The 20,523-nt window shown below is 39.7% G+C and overlaps 2 protein-coding genes across 5 annotated transcripts; both read left to right on the top strand.

Moving 5' to 3' along the window:
• The first annotated feature begins 881 nt into the window (after positions 1-881).
• gper1 (G protein-coupled estrogen receptor 1) lies at positions 882-5,211 on the top strand. Its single transcript, XM_070981386.1, has 2 exons — positions 882-933; positions 2,226-5,211. The coding sequence occupies exon 2, from the start codon at positions 2,633-2,635 to the stop codon at positions 3,734-3,736; it is 1,104 nt and encodes a 367-aa protein (XP_070837487.1). The 5' UTR covers positions 882-933; positions 2,226-2,632; the 3' UTR covers positions 3,737-5,211.
• A 3,495-nt stretch (positions 5,212-8,706) lies between these two features.
• unkl (unk like zinc finger) lies at positions 8,707-19,809 on the top strand. 4 transcript variants are annotated; one of them, XM_070980602.1, is made up of 16 exons: positions 8,707-8,787; positions 9,447-9,656; positions 11,361-11,537; positions 12,375-12,508; positions 12,622-12,757; positions 12,848-12,965; positions 13,198-13,282; positions 13,474-13,640; positions 14,042-14,230; positions 15,025-15,075; positions 15,214-15,391; positions 15,489-15,578; positions 15,685-15,921; positions 16,085-16,272; positions 16,390-16,647; positions 16,812-19,809. In XM_070980602.1, exons 1-16 carry the CDS (start codon positions 8,723-8,725, stop codon positions 16,965-16,967), a joined length of 2,439 nt encoding a protein of 812 aa, XP_070836703.1. In that variant the 5' UTR covers positions 8,707-8,722; the 3' UTR covers positions 16,968-19,809. The 4 variants fall into 4 exon arrangements, with proteins under 4 accessions (XP_070836703.1, XP_070836705.1, XP_070836704.1 ...); XM_070980603.1 differs by having other exon boundaries at positions 8,710-8,787; positions 16,154-16,272; XM_070980604.1 differs by lacking the exon at positions 14,042-14,230.
• Positions 19,810-20,523: the final 714 nt, after the last annotated feature.

Below are 20,523 nucleotides of genomic sequence, written 5' to 3'. Positions count from 1 at the left end.
TGATCATTTGGGAACAAATCTACCTGGCTTCAGTCATAGTAGGCCTAGATTATGTAAGGTTCAGTTAGATCAAAAGTATTATCTAAGATGAATTAGTTTTACAACTATGATTTAATATAATGCAGTTTGTGCACTATCAATATATACATAGCTCTGTTGTTGAAGGTGGTTATTGTATGTCTGCAATTATTGCAAGCATCTGCAGATAATGCATCCCACTAAACACAACATTAGCCAACACTGCTTCAAATAGATCTCCTTAGTCACAGCTCGGGCACATAGATTACCTCAAATTACGTTAATGTTACTCCTTGCCCAGGAGCAAAGAGTCTGTTCTGTTTCCCCCTGACTGAGAGTGAAGGCTCACAGTTTTTAATGCCTTATCTGAACAAAATTGTAGTTGAGAATGAACATTAAACAGGCAAGGGTCAGTGTCTTCCAGATACAGATCATAATGATGGAAAAACTAAGAAAGGTCATATGAAGTGTGTTTACACCGCCCTTAACGCTAAGAGCTCGACAACCCAGGTGAACAAATACTGCAAAAAATTATAAGTGGTTTCCATAACAGCACAAGCTGGCCGAGGCAAACTCCACACTCCATCCAAACTTTCCTTTGTGTTAAAATCAGCTCTCAGCCAGTTCAGTTGCTGGATCTTTTTAGATGCTCAGCGGACACCTGGAATCACAAACTGGGCAAAAAAGAAAGGAGGCAGAGAAAAGGGAATCTGATGAAGCATGGTGACAAACCATGGGTGACAGATCATCTCTTGCCTTTCTGTCTCTCCCACCCTCCTCTCCTCTCCAGACAGGGTTGGGCCAAACAGCAGGTGGTGCAGAAGAGAAGCCCGGACATGGGATTTACAAATCTCTGTCTCTCTGACTTCTGCACCGGACGAGCATGGAGGGACATCACATCCCAAATTTGAAAAAGTAAGTGCTGCTTTTGATTCCCACATCTTTGCTACTATTAGTGGGTATTTAACAGTGCTTTATGTGTTTTATTTCAATTTCAAGTAGACAGTCTGCAGTACAAAATACAGGTGATACACTAACTAAACTGCATGTATTTGTTAATTTACAGTTAATATGGTGTCCGCTAAATTTCAGTGTGGATGTTGCATTCCCTCATGTCTTGTGAATCCAGTTGCATAAGAAGCTGTGTATTATGTCATCAGCTAGCTCTGTATCTTGCTCCCTACATGTCTGGAGTGGCTGATTGCATTTCCTTGGAGAGCATTTTGGTAGAAAATATGATGATCAAAACATGCTCAGAACAGAAGAACGGATGCCTATCCCAGTATTAAAGAAGCAGAACTCAGAAATTGGATATCAAATTAGTAAACTAAATGTTTAGGTCACAATTAATTTCAATTACAGGATTTTTTTTGGTCTGTAAATTAGATGATACAATATAACTGTGAGCTTAGACATGAAAATAGTTCAGGTCACTCAACTTTCTCGTATTTTTGGGGGGGACTTTGAATATTTCTTATTGGAACAATAGCTCTAACACAATGACTGAAAAAATAATGCACAAAATTTTAAGATTTCTATCCTCTTTGCACGTTGTATACATGCTGAATTATTGTTGTGAAGACTGCCGTCAGTAAGAATGCATTAATATTGAAGAAGGTTTCCTGTGGTGGAAATAACACCCTAAGGGCTTTGCTAAAGGTCATGTTTGCCAGACAGAATACAGTCTTTCTATGACCAGGGAAAGTCAGAAGAGATTTTGGGCCTGAACATTGTAAGGAATAAGGAGGAGGATCATTTGAAATGTAAAAGCTTGCGGTGAATATAAACCATCGATTTTTTGTTATCTACATTCAAAACTGATGGTGATAAGTGTCGACTGGAGTCGACAAACAGACGTTTGTTACATGTTAATGACAAATATGTTTTTATCTTGGTAATTAGTAGTCATCAAGTCTGGACAAACGAGCGGATTGGCTGAGGATTTCTAAGGAGGATTTCAATGCATCTGTTTAAGACTGAAGCTTGAATGTTAATGTGTTTACGTAGTTGTCTGCCATCCATTTTAGACCCCTTCAACTTCTCTCACCAAACTGTACTGGATTTGCTTACTCAATCTTAAGATTTTGAATTTTTTGGTTTGAGTAAAACAAGTGTTATGCCTCTTAGTTATTTACATTTAACTGCAGACAAGACTGCTGCTTTTTCAAGTCTGTGCACCTAATTTTTTCCTTCCCTCCTCTCCACAGCTCAGGTGTCACAGCAATAGCATCTCCGGCCCGGGCTCGCTGAATAAAGATGCACGTAGACTTGGAGAGACAAAGCAGTACTCAAATCAGATGACTCTAAAGAGGAGAAAGAAGTCTGTCCTCTAATCTCAAGACCACAAATTGGACAGTCTGGATGATGTGAGGCATCACGTTACAAAGGCCAAAGACAATTTTAAGACATGGAGGTGCTTCTCTTTTGTGTCTGGAATCTATCGGTGGATGAACCTTGATCCTTGATCAACATGGGGCCAAACAAGCCGTAACCGTTGTGTTCCACGCACCTGACTTCTGTTAGCATGCCAACACAGCATAGATGATTCACTCTTTAAAGAGACATAAGTGGGAACTAACAGGGTCTAATGATGTAGCAGCTACAGGTGACTTACATGTGGCCTATGATTCAAGACAGCCCAACCACAGTCAGCATGGAAGTGCAGGCAACCTCTCTGGTCTGGATATATGTTAACAGTACAGAACAAGTGAACATTTCATATGAGTACAACACAACATTTTTGATTGAAGACTCAGACAAATACCAATCCTATATTATTGGTCTCTTCCTGTCCTGCCTGTACACCATCCTGCTCTTTCCGATTGGATTTATTGGTAACATCTTAATCCTGGTGGTGAACTTGAACCACAGAGAGAAGATGACCATCCCTGACCTTTACTTTGTTAACCTGGCTGTAGCTGACCTCATCCTGGTGGCAGATTCCCTCATCGAGGTCTTCAATCTGAATGAGAAGTATTATGACTACGCTGTCCTCTGCACCTTCATGTCCCTTTTCCTGCAGGTCAACATGTACAGCAGCATATTCTTCCTCACATGGATGAGCTTTGACCGATATATTGCCTTGGCTAACTCCATGAGCAGCAGCCCGCTGAGGACTATGCAGTACGCCAAGCTCAGCTGTGGTCTCATCTGGATGGCCTCCATCCTGGCCACCCTTCTCCCCTTCACCATTGTGCAAACCCAGCACAGGGGTGAGGTGCACTTCTGCTTTGCCAATGTCTTTGAGATTCAGTGGCTGGAGGTAACCATTGGCTTTTTGGTGCCCTTCTCTATCATTGGTCTATGCTACTCTCTCATCGGGCGAATCCTCATGAGGGCCCAGAAGCATCGTGGATTGTGGCCACGTCGACAGAAGGCCCTGCGCATGATCGTGGTGGTGGTTCTGGTGTTCTTCATCTGCTGGCTGCCAGAGAACGTCTTCATCAGCATCCAGCTGCTGCAGGGCACAGCCGACCCATCGCAGAGGACTGCTACCACCCTGTGGCATGACTACCCACTCACAGGCCACATTGTTAACCTGGCAGCTTTCTCCAACAGCTGCCTCAACCCCATTATCTACAGTTTTCTAGGAGAAACCTTCAGGGACAAGCTGCGTCTCTTCATTAAGCAGAAGGCCAGCTGGTCAGTAGTGAACCGCTTCTGCCACCATGGCCTTGATTTACACCTCCCTGTCAGGGCTGAAGTGTCAGAGGTGTGACTGTGAAGAGGACAAGACAAGTATTATGAAACTGTGTGCACAAAATTTGCTAGAAATCCTTCATATCAAGTGATATATCACCCAGTGTGAAATATTACCTCAGCTTTTTCATCTGTTATGTAGCTCTCATAGTTGTATCAGCGTCTCAGTTAACCTGCTCACTTTCTGAACAAAAACACAAAAGCACCAAGAATGTACACTCACACGAGGATGGAAAATGACTCAATGTGTGCATCTCTTTAAGTAGAAAACAATGCACATACAATACTTAAAGCTATTTTCATGTTTATCTGCACGTTGGATTGTTTTCTTTGGTATTTGGTGTGTTATTTCTTCAAAAAGTTAGCTGGATGGCAAGGCAGGCAACACTAAATGAAATGCTAGCGAGGTGCTAAATGTCAGCATCTACCCTTGAAGTACAGCCAGTGGGCAAAGGCAACTAATGGATAGACGAGTCTCAGACAAGACCAGCTTTTGTGTGACGACAATGGGGAAACCTTTTGCATTGTGTGATCTTTAATACAAATCTTCCAGAGCATTTTCTGGGTATGTGGAATAACCTGTAGAAATAGTAATGGCTGCATCGCAGCTGAAGCATCCTGCATAGAGGTAATGCTTCGTCATGTCAGATCTAATCAGGCTGTCTGTGTCAGCTGCAGGAGATGGGTCATTTCAGTTGAAACCCACATGTACCTTCACCTGTGTAATATAAAAAGAGAAGCATGCATTTATCAAGAAACTACTACAATCCACCATCCACATCAACACCACCATGACAAGCCATGACCAAATGACTGCTGTTCTCCATCAAGTAGTAACTCAACATAAAACAGTGTAAGACACAACTAGCAGTGACTTGTTTTCACAGTCTCTGTACAAGATAGTACTGAACGCCGTGCTTTGTGAGTTTCAGCTAACATTCCTCTTCTGTTGAAAGAGGAAGGCCTGTAGGTAAACATTCACTGGACAATGCAAACAACATTTGTTTTATTTTATAGGACGAAGGAACGTGTCTTACTTTTCCAGGGATACAAAGTGGAAGTTCATAGATTTCAAAAAGACCAAGCAATATTTAAAATAAACCTAGCAAGTTTTGCACGTCTTCAAGTATAACACAGAATAAATGAAAAGGGTAATGTGGCTACACCCTTTATTTTTGGTCACAGTCACACAATGAGGTGAATTCAGAACTTATAAAACACCATTTTTGCGAGATTGTTTTCCAAACTCTGATGACTGAGCTTCTAGGAATCAGCGTGTGCTCATTTCAAACGTCGCTGTGTTATTGCCCCACCTGTCAGGTCCTGTTGGCATCATGGTAGAGCAGAGAGGCAGGTGTTGTTTTGCCAGCGGGAGAAGAGACTAAGTAAACACATCATTTAATGTTGGCAACATGAGGCTGCTTCAATCTTTTGTTCTTACCGGTCTTTAACTTATATTACCTGATAAACAGCATGGCCAACTGTGGACATAAGTAATGGGCCTGTGTCAATCAATTTCCAATGCAAGACATATGTCATCCGCACATTTGTGGCTTGTTTTTCTGTCTGTGAACTGATTCAAATAATTTGTTTTATTTAGTTAATACGTATACTAAAATCAAACATGATATCTGACATATTTCAGTACCAGTCTCAAGGCCATCACTGGGTGTGTGCATATCCGCACAAATGCTTTCAAATAGAACAAAGATGCTCATTAACGTGTTAATCTCAGGTTAATGAAATGCAGATTACCAGGATGCACAGGCACAGTTCAGAAATTTTAAATTGCATGCCATCAGAGGCTCAATAGCAGAGGTTTTAATGAAACCTGCCATAAAGTTTTTTAGCCACTAATGGTTTTGTAGATCTGTCAGAGCAAATATTCAAAATTCTTTCTCTGTACTGTGATGTTGCACTGTTTTCATAAATTCAATAGTGCTTACAGTTATCTGCACTATGAAATATAACAGGGTTTATTGAATATTCCATTTACAATTGTGCAAAAACAAACACTGCATGTGAAACAGGTGGTACTGTGCATTAGGAATAAAGAGGTGGATGTATTATGTAACAGTGGCAGGTGTATACAGGAAATTCTATCATGCCTAGATTGAGGATAGCGCAGTACATCAAGATATAAAATCTGTGTGTTGCCAGCCTGCGGTGGGCCTGAGCTGTGTTTGTGCATGAGGCAGGCAGAGATAATGGCGTGACTGGGAAAAACAGGAGTCCAAACCACAAACTGTTATTCCAGCTGTAACAGTCCCAGCAGCCTGGGAAAGTGACGCTGAGGATTGTTTCAGTGATTGTTTATTAGAGGTCTGCAAAAATGCAAAACTTGTTGTGGTACATGATACTAAAGCTGTTTTTGCATGATGTTTCCATTACACCATTTATGTCCCACATCCTTACCATGCAAGAAAGCATTCAGCATGTTAACTTTTAACACTGACAAAGACAGGTTTCAGCATAGCTTATACAACATATTTGCATTTTGAGTGTTGATTTAGACCCGTGTGAAGGCTACAATCCTCAACAGCACATGGCTCTATCAGAGCCATGTAGGACACAAAGACAGAAACACAGGCAAGTAATAATGCAATGAGAGCTGTCAAGTTCATTGATATAAACAAGCAACACCTAGACACCAGAGCCAAGACCCTCTAAGCTCAACACTGTGAGAGAGGCTAATCTTTACATCACACATCCACACATCCCCATGCATATGAACACACACACATTGGAGATGCTGTGAGAAGAGGTTGACAGTGGACTGTGTGTACAGCTGAGACTACTGAGTAAGGTTAAAGGTTTGTGGTGACTGACGTCACAGAAAGGAAAAAGGGTGTGACTTTTCCCCTTGCTTACATCCAATACTTCCTCTGGATGATGCCGGATTCAACAATGTTTGTGAGCAAAAAATCAATTCAGTAAAAGAACACAATACAATATCTTTACATATAAGGTATATTTAATGGGAAGATGATAGTGTTCATGTAGCCAAATGATGATGATAATGTAATATGGAGACAAATCCTGGAGCTTTTTACCAATTAAACTGGATGAAAAGGTTGTAAGTTAAAATCACTGAAACACAATAGTCTTTTGGGAGCATTTGCACATTTTCCTCAGTGTAGCCATTACCCCTGCTGCTGCTGCTGCTGCTCAAAGACATCAAAGTGCAAATTGTGTTGTATGGGACTACATTAAAGATGTTTCTAATATTTTGTCCAACTCATGTATGTTAATGAGGATGGACAAGACATTAGAAAAGACAGTCAAGGCCAAGTTGAATCAACACCTTTCTGTTGCCACAAGAACTTACCTAATTAACTGGTACCTAAATGAACACTCCTTAAATTAAGATTCCAATTCTTTATTTTTAACGATTGAAGACATCACAGATAAGTTGAGGTTCTCTAAGTCTACAAAGAACAAAGCATGGAGTCTGGTTTCTGAAATTTATAACAGTCTGCACTCTGCTTGAGCTGCTTAAGCAATCAAAATAATTCTACTAAAGGTGAGCCACCTTAAAATCTTTGTTATGTAAGGAAGGTAACTGGACGTTGTGCAGCTGTAAGATGAGTGGGGGTGGGGCATATCAAAGTAATTACGACTGGATAGGTTTTATGCATAATTACGAGGCTGTGCACTCGGTGGACCTCATCAGCTGAATAATGGATTAGACATATAATTGCATTTGTAAATTAAAATCCCTTACAGGAAAAAGGAGCTGAATAGAAGAGATTAGCTTCCCAGATACAAAAGGAAAGAAAAGGGATTGGAGTTTGACTTGCAGCAGTAATGATGAAGCAGACCTCATCAAACTGATTATTTCCATCAACAGTAAAAATATGATTGTTGGCACCAAAAACACATTCACATTAGAGGCAAATGATGGAGTTTTCTCTTTACAATTTCCCAAAATAGATCACACTTATCTGTAATTTAGTATTTATTTATTTTTTGTGGAGTGAAATTAATATAAAAGTGTTGCAAAATCAGTCATATTTAGTCCACATCCATATGCAGTATATCGTGTTCTGGCTTAATGGATGTTAGTCCACTGAGATAAAAGGAAGAACAAGCGTGACTGCAGGCAACATGACCACCTGTGATAGTCTCACATAGAGAAAACACGTTTTTCACAACTCACCCACCACACACAACTTCACTTTCATTTGAGCTGTGATTTTCACAAGCGAGGTGTTCCAATCTAAAGTCAGAGACTCTCACTGATGATTTATTATCTAAATCATAACAAAACATCTGAAAACTGTAAAAACTTCTGAGGAAACCCGAAGTGAAAAAAAAGATATTTTCTTTTTGCTGTTGCTTAAGCCTCTGTTTCAGTTGTATATTGAAAACTTCTAATTGCGTTTTTAATTCACGTGGTTAGGCACTCCATAATTGGAAGTCTTTGACTGAAGAATATGACTGACAGAGTTGTTTACTGTCACCACTTTTCTGGGGGAAGGTCAGTTATTCATTTCTAAGGCGTATTTTTTATGAATTTGACCAATGGTGACATTTCATCTGTCTGGTCTTTTGTCTTGAGGATCAGAGTTGATCATCTTAAATATGATATTTTAAAAAATAAAATGGGATTTTTATATTTCGCCACCAGAATTATACTGTAGATATACTGCACACCGGGCCTCATCACCGACGATGCTGTCTATAAAATTAGGTGTATCCTCGAGGATCTTTGAAATAAAACAAAAATGAAAAATGAAATAAAACCATCTTCTGTTTTCATGAAGATGGGGAATTTTTTATTTATTTTATTTATTTATTTTTTATTTTTTGTAACTGTATATGTAGTATGAATAAAAACAGTACGTGGAAGGTGGATTAATAGAGATGAGCAAACATAAAAACAAGCATAACAAACCGGAGGACAGACGTCTCTGCAGCGCCCCCTGCGCTGGCGTGCAGGCGGACGTGCATGCACGCGAGCAACAGATCCCAGCGCATGCGCAATTCATTGTTTTGACTGAAAATGCCGTCGGTTTCGAAAACGGCGGCCAATGCGTCCCCTCAAACCGAGAAACCTACCCACTATACGTGAGTAAAGCTGCAGCAAAGAAACAAGAAAATCGCTCGTTTCCGAAAACGTTTTTTGCACGTGCACCAATGCGCGTTTGCATTTCTTGCATTCCTCAACTCTTGTGTGTGTGTTGAAAACATGGTGCTTTTCCTGGCTTTGTGACTACCTAACGTCACATAGCAAACAGCGACTGAACGCTAACGACAGCAGCGCTAATGTAGGAAACGCGGACGTCTTAAATCACTTAATTGACACGCTAATCGTTAACGGAATCGTTTACAGTTGTTTTACAGAGTTGAGGAAGTGTTTTGAACAATCCGTTGGTTGTTAAACCGTCAACTCGGGCTGCTAAACGGTTAGCCAGGAACTCGCTAACCAGTCTGCTTGTAAATAGCTCGGCCTTATTTTGAGTTCCCTCTTGCTACGCACTTTTATAGACGTACGCTCATATTCTTTTAACGCGTCTTACGCCGATAAACTTGCGGAGTCTGCTCTCTGAATAGCAAGCTAACGTTCGTGACCCAAAATATATAGTAGGCTACGCTTAGCAGCATAACACGACACCTCAATGTCTGAACTTTTTCCTTGCCGTCGACGTATTATTTAGTTAATTGTCACTTAAAAACCCGGTTCCCCACACAGACTTTTTTGTTTTTGTTTTTCCTTGTTGTTTCAGATACTTGAAGGAGTTCAGGACAGAGCAGTGCCCGTTGTTCCTCCAGCACAAGTGTACGCAGCACAGACCCTTTACGTGCTTTAATTGGCATTTTCTAAACCAGCGGCGAAGACGACCCATCAGAAGAAGAGACGGAACTTTTAACTACAGCCCCGATGTGTACTGCACGAAATACGACGAGACCACAGGCATCTGCCCCGACGGAGATGAGTAAGTCCCCGTTTCAGTCATTGCCTTTCTTCAGCCCCATGAAATTGCCAGTTTGTCATGATGCAGCTGCTCATAAGTGAGTGATGCTTTGTTGACATGTCTGGAATGGAGACCATTGCGATCAAATCAGCACCACAGAAACACTGAATGCAGTTTATCAGGAAATTTCATCAGTGGTAGATAAATTGTGTCTTCCTTCGGCTGACCTTAAATGGCTTTGGACGGCGGCGTGTCCTCATGGGGAGGAATTGTGTAGATATACTTTGTCAAATCAGTGCTTAATTGCTCCATATAATGGCTGAAACAAACTTAATATGCAGACCAATGAGGAAGATGTGTAGCGAGGTGTTCTGCAGTCATGTTAGCAGGGGTCTGAAAACAGGTTTTTACTATGTTTCCACAGTTTGAGAGATATTCTTACAGATTTAACCTTTTTCTCAATTTCATTAGTTTGCTGTGTCTACAGTAACACAATTGTGTAGGATAAGTAAGATCTCTGTGTAATGGAATATGTGCACATGAGCTCAGCTGGGCCTGAACTGAGGTTATGAAAAATACAATTGTTGCTTTGCAATGTACTCAAGCCGAAAAATGGGATTTGGTTTGGTAGTTGCTTGGTAGTCATAACTTATTATTTTCTTTCTGAAAAGTGTGATGTTGCTGCAGGTGTTGGCAGTATCATACACATGCAACATTGCAATTTGCCCTTGGTGATTTTGCATGTATTCTCTATGTAGAGCATCTTCCAAACTAAACATTTTCAATGACTGCACCTGTCTTTGAGATTAAGCTGCTTGACAGGCCGCCTCCGTTTGCCCTCCAGCATTATATTCACCGATGCTACTGTTAAGTTCAGCTAATGGCATGAGTTTTCAAAAATGTATGTTCCCCATAGTGTCCCTACAATAAGATGCAAGTTGTGTTTGTGTTTTCATGATATGTGACCATATTGTTTCGTACAGAGCGTCATTTTGTCATCACAGGGCAAAAACAGTCTATAAACATTCTGTGACAGGCTTGAAGCTTCAGAGGAGTTTTCATCCATATTGACTAAACTGTCTAGTTGCACAATAACACAGGTGTATCCTCAACAGGGGTGACCGGGCCTGTACCCTTTAATTTGCAATTAGGAAATTAAAGATGGCACAGGATTTAATTTAGCCCCGCATAGAATTAAGAAAAAAAAGAAGTAAGATCATTAAAGTGATGGAAAATGAACAACTGCAGTCCTTAGATTTCCTCCTCTGCCAATGGCAGCTATTTTTATATGACCTTCTGTGTTGCTATAGCAACTGTTGCTACTCAAGAAAGGAAAAATTGGTTTATTCGAGAAGCTTATTGGCCACACATTCGTAAGACTTTGCTGCCGTGTCAGTCGTGTATTCACGGTCGAATCTGTCTCCTGATTAAAGGGGTGTGCGACTGTAAGAACGCCGTCCTTTTATTGCTGTTTATAATCCTTGTGGTTTTACAGGGTGCAGTCTGCAGAGTCTTAAATTTTCATCTGTAATTATATCATGGACTTGAAGGAAGATCAGACAGTTTAAAACACATTTTTGCTGTATTTTCTGTTTATTTTGGACAGATTTGAGGTTTTGGCAGCACTATTTGTGCATTGTTTTAATGTCATGCCGACGGATGCTCATTTAGATGATTTATTCAGTCCAACTGATGAAATATTTCAATGTGTCCTTGCTTCCTCAGCTGTCCTTACTTACACCGGACCACTGGTGACACAGAGCGCAAGTACCATCTACGCTATTACAAGACTGGCACTTGTATCCATGAGACGGATGCTCGAGGGCATTGTGTGAAGAATGGCCTCCACTGTGCTTTTGCTCACGGGCCACATGATCTCCGACCTCCAGTCTATGATATCAGGTGACATACAAAGCAAATAGTGACTTCTCTCTTCCCTGCCAAACTTTTCACTCACAAACTTCACAGTGGAACGAACAAATTTGCCAATTTAGACATAACGTAAACACGATGCCCATATTGCAGGGATTTAATGGTTTGGTTTGTTACTCGTTTTTTTTGTGGCTCGGCTCAGTGAGTCATACAAAGTACAAACACCTGATCTTAAATAAACATGTTTTGTTGAGCTCCGTGCTGCAGAAAGAGTGAGCGACATTAGCTGATACCAAGACTTTAAACAACAGGTCTCCTGAGCAAAATGGTCGCTGAAGTGAACATTCAGCAGTTAAGTTGTTAAACCTCTGTGTGATTATTACATTATCTTTTTGTTTTCTCTGTGTTTAGATAAATTTTCAAGATCTGCTTAATGTGTGAATTACATTATTATGCTGTCACACCTCCCTGTGGCTATTTTTAACACTTGTATGTCAGATGGTTCAGGATAAGGAGTCACTTGTCTTTGTATTTGTCTGTATAGTGTTTTGAGATTCAGATCCAGCTGTCATCACTTTCAGAATGAGCATATATTTACAAAAATCAATGAAGCCGATGAGGTCAAACATAAAATATATTGTCTGTGCACTGTTTTGGTTGAGTATATGTCGAAAAGGATTAGCAAATGATCACACTCTGTTTTCTGTCTTATGCAGTGTCCCAACTGTTTTGGAAGCAGGGTTACTACATTTATCAGTTTTAGAGAGCCAACAAACTTCCTTTAACATGACAGAGAGTTTAAGGGTGTTCAGCCAAGATCCTTTTAGTTTCTGAGTAATGACAAGAATGTGCGTTTTGTGTGCACAGAGAGATTCAAGCACAAGAGGCTCTTCAGAATGGCCAGTTGGGATCTGGGGAAGGTATTCCTGATCTGCAGCCTGGTGTATTAGCCAGCCAAGCTATGATTGAGAAAACTCTAACAGAAGACCCCCGGTGGCAAGGTGAGTAACCCCCAGTCTGATAATATTGGACTCATGCAACTAATGCACACTTTAATTTCCTATGAAATCAAAAGAAACAAAATGACTTTAATACTTTTTTTTTTTTTTTGCAGATACCAACTTTGTTTTAGCCAACTATAAAACAGATCAGTGTACTAAGCCTCCAAGACTATGCAGACAGGGCTACGCTTGCCCCCACTACCACAACAGTAGAGATCGAAGACGAAATCCTAGAAAGTTCAAATACAGGTAAGATATGATTCAGCTGAAGTGCAAACAAAAAATGGTAGGAAGTTGTGTAAATGCCGTGTGATAAAGGTTGCGGCTCTCTGAATGCAGGTCAACTCCTTGTCCTAATGTAAAACATGGGGATGAATGGGGCGAGCCCTCAAAGTGTGACAGTGGAGACAGTTGCCAGTATTGTCACTCTCGCACTGAACAGCAGTTTCATCCAGAGGTGAGTGAATTTGATTTTTCTGACACTTAACTAGTGGAGACTACATTCATAGCTTTTTTTTATATATATATATATATATATATATATATATATATATATATATATATATATATATATATATATATATATATATATATATATATATATATAGTTATTTGTTTTCTGTTAGGTAGGTTGGATATCGTAACTTTGTCTCTCTCATCGGCTTGTGATGTCTGTGTCTTTGTCTAAGATCTACAAATCTACCAAATGCAATGATATGCGACAGACTGGATACTGTCCCAGAGGACCGTTTTGTGCATTTGCACATGTAGAAAGTAAGTCAAGGTTTTTCTAAATACCGTAGAGAATTCCAAATCTATGATATCTGTAGTTCTGTTTTGAGTTAAGGGTTTTACCTACACATGAGGACGTTTTGGTTTTGAAATATGCACCTTCTGATTGATTTAAACGAGCCATGTTAATTAGCTGTTGGCAGCCTGGTTGATGTTTACCTTGATCCTTTCAGGAATTCCCTCTACAGAAGAGACCATGAGCTCATTGCTGACAGTGATACAGTCAAGTTCACAGTCCCAGCTGGGCTCTCAGCAGTATTCAGAGTGTCCTGTCAGTGAGTGGAACAGTGGAGGCAACTCCACCACCAACACAACCAGTAGCAACGGACAAGTAGGAAGTGTATGTTTTCTTTGTTGCTGTGTCAGGCCTTCAGTAGGAAATGTTACAGAATCAACTCAATCAGGGTGTTAGAAGCCAAATTGAATGGATGCTTGCTTTTGTAGCTACCTAAATCACAATTCAGCTGACGCAAGTCGGCATTTATTCGCTCATTTTTCTGTTAGCATGTTTTTTGCACATTAATTTGTCATTATTACTATTTTCTTTTACTGTTTTACATTTCATGACTACATTTTTAAAAAAAAACAAACAAGCAATTTCTTTACTTCATCTGTTGCTGCTTGCTCAGTCTGCTCTGGATCACCGTCATAGTCCATCCAGAATAATGGTTTTATTTCTTTTATTTTCTGAATCTGTTTGATCATCATTTTGTTAAGACCATGTGCACTTCTCTTTCTCAGGTTTCATGTTCTAATTGCTCGACTGTAACTCCAAGCTCAGGAAGCGACAGTTTGTTATCCCCAGTGGGATCCATCAGCAGGCCCAAATCCTTAACTAATAGTAGCTTATGTTCAGAGTCCACCACATCCAGTGTCTCATCTCTGACGTCTAACTATCCTAAAGCTCCGGGCTTTGAACGTGAGGATCAGGTACACAGACTGCTCTCTTATCTTCAGGAACAATAACGCACAGACAACATAGGGTTTACGCTTAATGTATCACTGTCATTCATTTTGAATCGCTGTTTTGTTTGTTTTTCATTCATTATCGGCCATGCCATTTTTATTTTACACTTTGAGCCTTTTCCCCATGAATTGCACCATTTTTTGCGCCTTAGATTTTGGATCGTTTCATGTGTTGGCTGTTCTTTCAAACTAAAAAACTCAAATAGCTTATCACTTGATGACAGAAAGCTATATATATTTGAGTTAATGTCTGGATGATTTGACAACTTCTCACTTTCAGCTGTTCATAATCACTATTGGATTTTGTCTAAATTTTGTGAAGCTTGATCTGACCATCAGGCCGCCTAAAAATAGTTCCTCACTGCGAATGCAGCCAAGGACATTTGTAACTGTACACTAAACAAATTCATTTTAAAGCATGTCTGTCTTTATCATGCTGGACATACTATAATGTTTTTAAATCTGTCCTAGAGCTACAAGTGGCAGAGTCAAGTTAAATGATCAGTTCACACACTCACACTTCTGATTCTGATCAATAATTCACTCAACAGTTACTACATTAATCAGGACAAATGACGAGAGCTGCTGGAAATTGGCAGTATTTAGCGCTGCTTCAGCGCATGGGGAAAGTGAAAACAGTTTATGTTAAATAGGCTCCTTTATCTTTGTCAACCTGTCATTTTGATTGTAATCAGCTGTCTGGATGTAGAGGTTTGTCACTGAAAAGTGCTGTTTCTGTGTGATTTGATCATTTTCAGATTAAGAACAAGGGGCAAGTGGATCAGAAATTGATGGACCAAGAAAAACAGGTCTGGGTTTAAACTGGTTATTTTGTGCTAATAGCTTGGTGAAATTCCATAATGAATTTATTTCATTTGAAAATCTTAACTGTAATTAACAAGATTTGGAATTTAACAAATGCCTTCTGTGTTTTTTATTTTTTAAAGACACAAAATAGCATGTTCCATGCGGTGAACCCTTTGGCATCAAGCTTTACCTCCAGTATAACATCCAGCTTGGCCTCTAGTATTGGCTCAGAAAGTTCGTCACCCACCACCTTATCAACAATGAATGCAAAAGCCACTCCTTTCTATCCAGGGAGCAACACAGTGGAGTCTGTCATAGGTATGTGTATGTAAAGTCCACTGAAACCAGCTGCGCTAACTACTGCCACTGTGTTTTGTCGTCAAATGTCAGCTAAATGCGCTGTGTTTTCCCTCAGGATCTGCTTTGGACCTCAACTTCAGTGACATTAATGTTGCATCTCTTGATAAGGAGCTAGAGGAGCAAGACAACAGTGTAGGGCTGGCAAGTAAGGACACATGTTAAAGTACTTTAGATTGTTTGACCAGTTGATCACAAGTAGTTATTGTTTTAAACCATTTTAAAAGCAACATCAGCGTTTCCTGTCCCTGCAGGCCAAAGGGTGCTCGGTGGATCTGCTCCAGTCAACATTCCAGGCTCCCTGGCACGATCGTCCTCTTTTAATTCCTCGTCATCGCTCTCCACCTCCCCGCTAAGCTCCCTGTCCCAGTCTCTTTCGCAGTCCCTGCTGTCCGGGGCGGTATCGCAGCAAAATCAACCTTCAAACATGTTGGCCAAGCAAGAGCACGGCCTGCTGGGAACACCCACCTCCTCTTCCCAGAACTCTTTGGGTAAGCTGATAGCATCAGGCACTTTGCTCCAAATGAGCTGGACTCAAAGTTTAATCTCAGAGTCTTACTGATTGAAGTGAAATTTTCCAGTTACACACAGAGCTACAACTAACTTCTCACTTTTATCCTTGGTCTTGTGATTTTTAACACATACCTCACCTAGGCTTGAATGGAGGGGCTAGCAACATTTGGGACTTTGTAAGTGGCAACTTTTCACCGAGTCCATCTCCAGTTTTCAGCAGCCTAACCTCCACAACCAGCAGCGCTGATCTGGCTCGCCTTTTTAGAGAGCTGGATGAGGCCAAGAAGAAGATCAAACAATGGGAGGAGGCCTGGCATCAGGTCAAACAAGTCAGTGTTATAAATGAGCTCTCATTACAATACATGTGCGAGCGTATCAGAGCAATTTCCCTTTTCATAGGTGGCTCTTTTTTGGTTTTTTAATCACAAGTCTCAACTTTGTTCCAGGCCTGTGAAGCTTGCCAGAAAGACGCTCACGAAGCAAAGGAACAAGCAAAAACGGCCGAGGCAGAGCGGCAGCTGGCAGAACAGAAATGGGAGGAAACAGAGCGCAAGCTGAAAGAGCTCCAAGGGGACTTTGATGTGCTTTGTCGCACCCCTGGAACACCTCTTCTACGTAGCTACGGAGAGCTGGACCAGCTCCCCTTGTCAAAGCTTCACTCCATCCAGAGTCAGCTGCGTAATGACCTAGACCTTATAGATGGGGTAAGAAAGACTAGATCACACACGGCATTTCATTTGTAGCATGTGCGTAGTTTTAAAGCTAGCATTCAGATCTCTAGTTTGTCGTCAAGCATGCTTATTCGAATAGTCTGCATGAACTGCATTTTTAAGTTGCGGCTGATGTTCGTTCTTTTCTTCCCCAACAGGTAATATATCAGCTTCAGTCAAAGAAATGTATAGTTTGCCAAAAGCATGATCGTTGCATTGTTCTGCAGCCTTGCCAACATTATGTACTATGTGAGAACTGTGCACCTAGTAAAACAGAATGTCCCTACTGTAGAACAAAAATATTGAAGTGGTGATGTACAATTACTCAAGGTACTATTTAAAGATTTAGCCCTTTTAAAAACTACTAATAGATATTACATTTTCTAAATAGCAATGTCTGTTTCATACAGTTATTGAATTAATTTAGAATACAATGATGTTTGACTGACAAAACAAATAGTATTATGAATCAGATTGTGTACCGGGGATTCAATCTTTATAGTTTTTGCTCATTTTATGTGCACATTACCTTTGACGACCAGGTAGCACTCAAATTAGAATATTAAATTCACTTGCGAGGCCGCTCCTCCGCTCTTCAGTCACGATTAGGACGTAAATCAGTTTGGTTACACTTTGTAGTGAAAATATTCAGCAGCCATGCTTTTGCTGAACATAATGTTAATATGCATTGCCATCCTAACATATTGCTCTCACAATAAACACAAAAGTACAGATTTAAAGACATGCAAATAGGACCAATAAACGTGGTTAAAAGCTGTATACACAAAGACATTAACGACTGTGAGTTTGCATTTCTGCCCCCATGGATTGGAAAAACTTCACTGCACTTTGGAATTAGCGTGGATAAATCTCTGATCTCCTGAGGCGGCTTCTTCTTGACTTAATGCACTTAAACCCAGAGCGAATTTGAATGCATTTCAACCCCAACTTTTTAGAAACGACTGTGGAAGTGTGTCTAAAGTCATCATGGATGCTTGTGTTTGAAGAACAAAAATGGACTCACTGTAACTTTAATATATCTTAACTGAAAATAGATAAGTTATAGTTTTAAAAATACATAGAAAATGAGCTATGTCCTTGTCATATGATAAGTCTTTTTAGGTTATTTTTCAGTCCTTCTGAGGGTGGGAAAAGTTTAATAAAGTATCCTTTGTGATAATATCAAGGGCAGTTGCCCTGTAGGGGAATTTGAGCATGAAAGGTTTCCCATTGTGGACCAGAAGAATCCCACACAGTGATACAGAAATATAGACAGAGCCATTGTGGATATTTGACCACAATAGCTTGTGCAATAGGCTTTCCTGGTTGGGATCTGAAATGCAAGGAAATCACTGTGTAAATGCTGAAAATAGTGCGGTGACGTTAAACATAAAATGTGCAAAACTCAAAGGTGACTTTTCTTCAATTAAAGAGGAACAAATCAGACTGACAGTAACCTGAATATGACTGATACTTCGTACGTTTGTTTTAGCCTCGTTTGTCTGGAATTCCAGAGAAAATATGTGAACCATTTGCAGAGCATGGAGCCTCCAGAGCTGATGAGTCAAATCGGTCCGAAGCTCCACGCTCTGGGAGTGAATGCACACTTACATTCATGCGTTTAACATCATGGGGAGTCACTGATGAAAAACTGGAAATTGTGGACCAAAGTGTTGTCTAACAATAGAAACTGAATTTGCAGATTTGAGGTATTAGTGCTGAACCAGATCAAACAGGAAACAACACATTTTACAGAATCTGTTCCTCTTTAAGTAAAGTCACATTTTCTTAAACCACAAATTTTCAATTGCAATTTTTTCCAATGCAACCAGTCAAGCATCATTACTTTGACCAACTTTCTGAAGAAGTTTGATTTCTTACTAAAGCACTTTGTTGACCTGGGACTTTATTAAAGGGTATATAGAAATTTGCTTTAAGCTGCTTTGTAGGTATTCTTTTGTGTCTTTTTTAGATTTATATATTTTTTTTCTATATAAGCTAATGTCTGAAGCTTTTGTGTATACTGTGAAACATCATTTGAATATTTCATGTTTCCTATTGTTAAGTCATGGCATGGTTCTACATATTATTAAGATTTCATAGAGAAGTACTCGATAGTTTCTACTTTCATAGTTAGATTTATAAAATTTCAATCAAAGAAGTGCAAATTTAAAATGCATTTTAGGCTTAACCAGCAGCTGTAATATCGGTAAGGCACATGCTACATGTTAAGGCTGTTATTCAATCAGTTAATTTTGTTTTGTAGACATTTATATAGCTTAGCCATTAGAGAAGCATGTATTGTATTTACTAAAAAAGCCTGAAATGGTGATTTTTTTAGGAATCTAGCCTCTTGACCTTGTCTAGAACATATCGGCCTCTAACTCGAAAGTGCCTTGCCTTAGTTGAAAAGGTTATGTATAGAATCGTGAGAGCAAACACAAGTAGTTGAAGCTTGTGCACAGGTTTCTGCATAATGTGTCTTGTTTATCTTTGCAGAAGCATTGACATGTCTATGACTATATATGTACATATAAATATATGCCAGTGTGTTTGGCCCAATCCCATAAAGTATTTCTGCGGAAGATAATTGAAAACAAACATTGTCAGTGCCTGTGTCCTGACTTCAACCTTAGAAATGAACCTCCGACGACCCACCCACTCATCCCCTGGTCATGGTGCTCTTTTGGTGCAGCTTCAGTCTTTGAAATTAGGTTTTTCAATTTAATGTTTTGGGAGTATGCAAACAGAGGACATGAATTTGTAAAGCAACCTATAAAAATGCTTTTTAAACAGTTCTGCAACTTTGTGTCATTGTAATAATTCTGCAGTGATTGAAGAATTCTGTAGTTAGCTTGTAAGTTGGATTTGTGCTTAGGTTCCTCTAATTGAAAGACCTTCTACTGTGTTAAAAAAAATCTTTTTATTCTTGCTTTAAATTCAATAGAAAATCATGTATCTCCAGGTACACCTTTTGCTACTTATAAATATGGGAAGATGCATTGTTTACATTCACATAAATGACAATTAAGCAACTCAGAGGAAAAATATCAAGAAAGGTTATGGTATTTTAGTGTTTTCATGATTATATTACAGCATAAAAGGCAGCCTAAACACTTCTGGTATTGCATGTTATGCGATTTATTAACCAGCTACAAAAAAGGAAAAAAGAAAAAAAAAGTTCGCACTGTGTCACACTGCCAGAATATTTGTATTGACTTATTTTTAGTGTAGTAAAGGCTTAATAACTTCTGCAAGCTTCGCTGCTACTGGAAAAGGTATTAATGTAGTTTCTTGTTATACATTTAGATGTTTGAATGTTGTTGTGCATCCACAGCTCAGATTTCAGAAACTATGAAATAATCTGTCTTCTGTATCTAACTTGACTAAATCTTAATTTGATTGAATTCTTCATTTGTAAATGCATTTGAGTCAGTTTCAGTACTTTTGTATATCACTTAGAATGATGTCACAGACCTGTACTGCTGTAGATTGTCCCTTTTCTGAATTGATTGAAGGTTAATGTATTTCTGTTGGACTTCTTTTCACCCATCCACTGGATAGCAGTGTATGATGCAGCTAATTTCACAGGGTCCTCTAGTCTGTTTTGATTTGCCTGTGAAGCCAACTAAATTAATGATGTCTAGTGTGATCATCTAAAAACGAACCAAAGTGGTGTTCTAGTAGCTGTCCAAATATGTATTCTAAAGGGAAAATTTACCCTAGAACAGAATTCAAGCGATTGCTCTCGGACAGATCGGCCTGTAGTCGTGAACGGGGCCGGGTTTTTCCCAAAGTTAGAAACAGGTTAGAGCACCGAGGCCGTCCAGGCGAGCCGAGACAGGGTCCAGCGTTGTGAGTGGCAGGAAT

This window comes from Chaetodon trifascialis, chromosome 15 (assembly GCF_039877785.1).
Source record: "Chaetodon trifascialis isolate fChaTrf1 chromosome 15, fChaTrf1.hap1, whole genome shotgun sequence".
NCBI classification, from domain to species: domain Eukaryota; kingdom Metazoa; phylum Chordata; class Actinopteri; order Chaetodontiformes; family Chaetodontidae; genus Chaetodon; species Chaetodon trifascialis.
The sequence above is the reverse complement of the archived record's forward strand: the minus strand, read 5'-3'. Positions and strand labels throughout refer to the sequence as shown.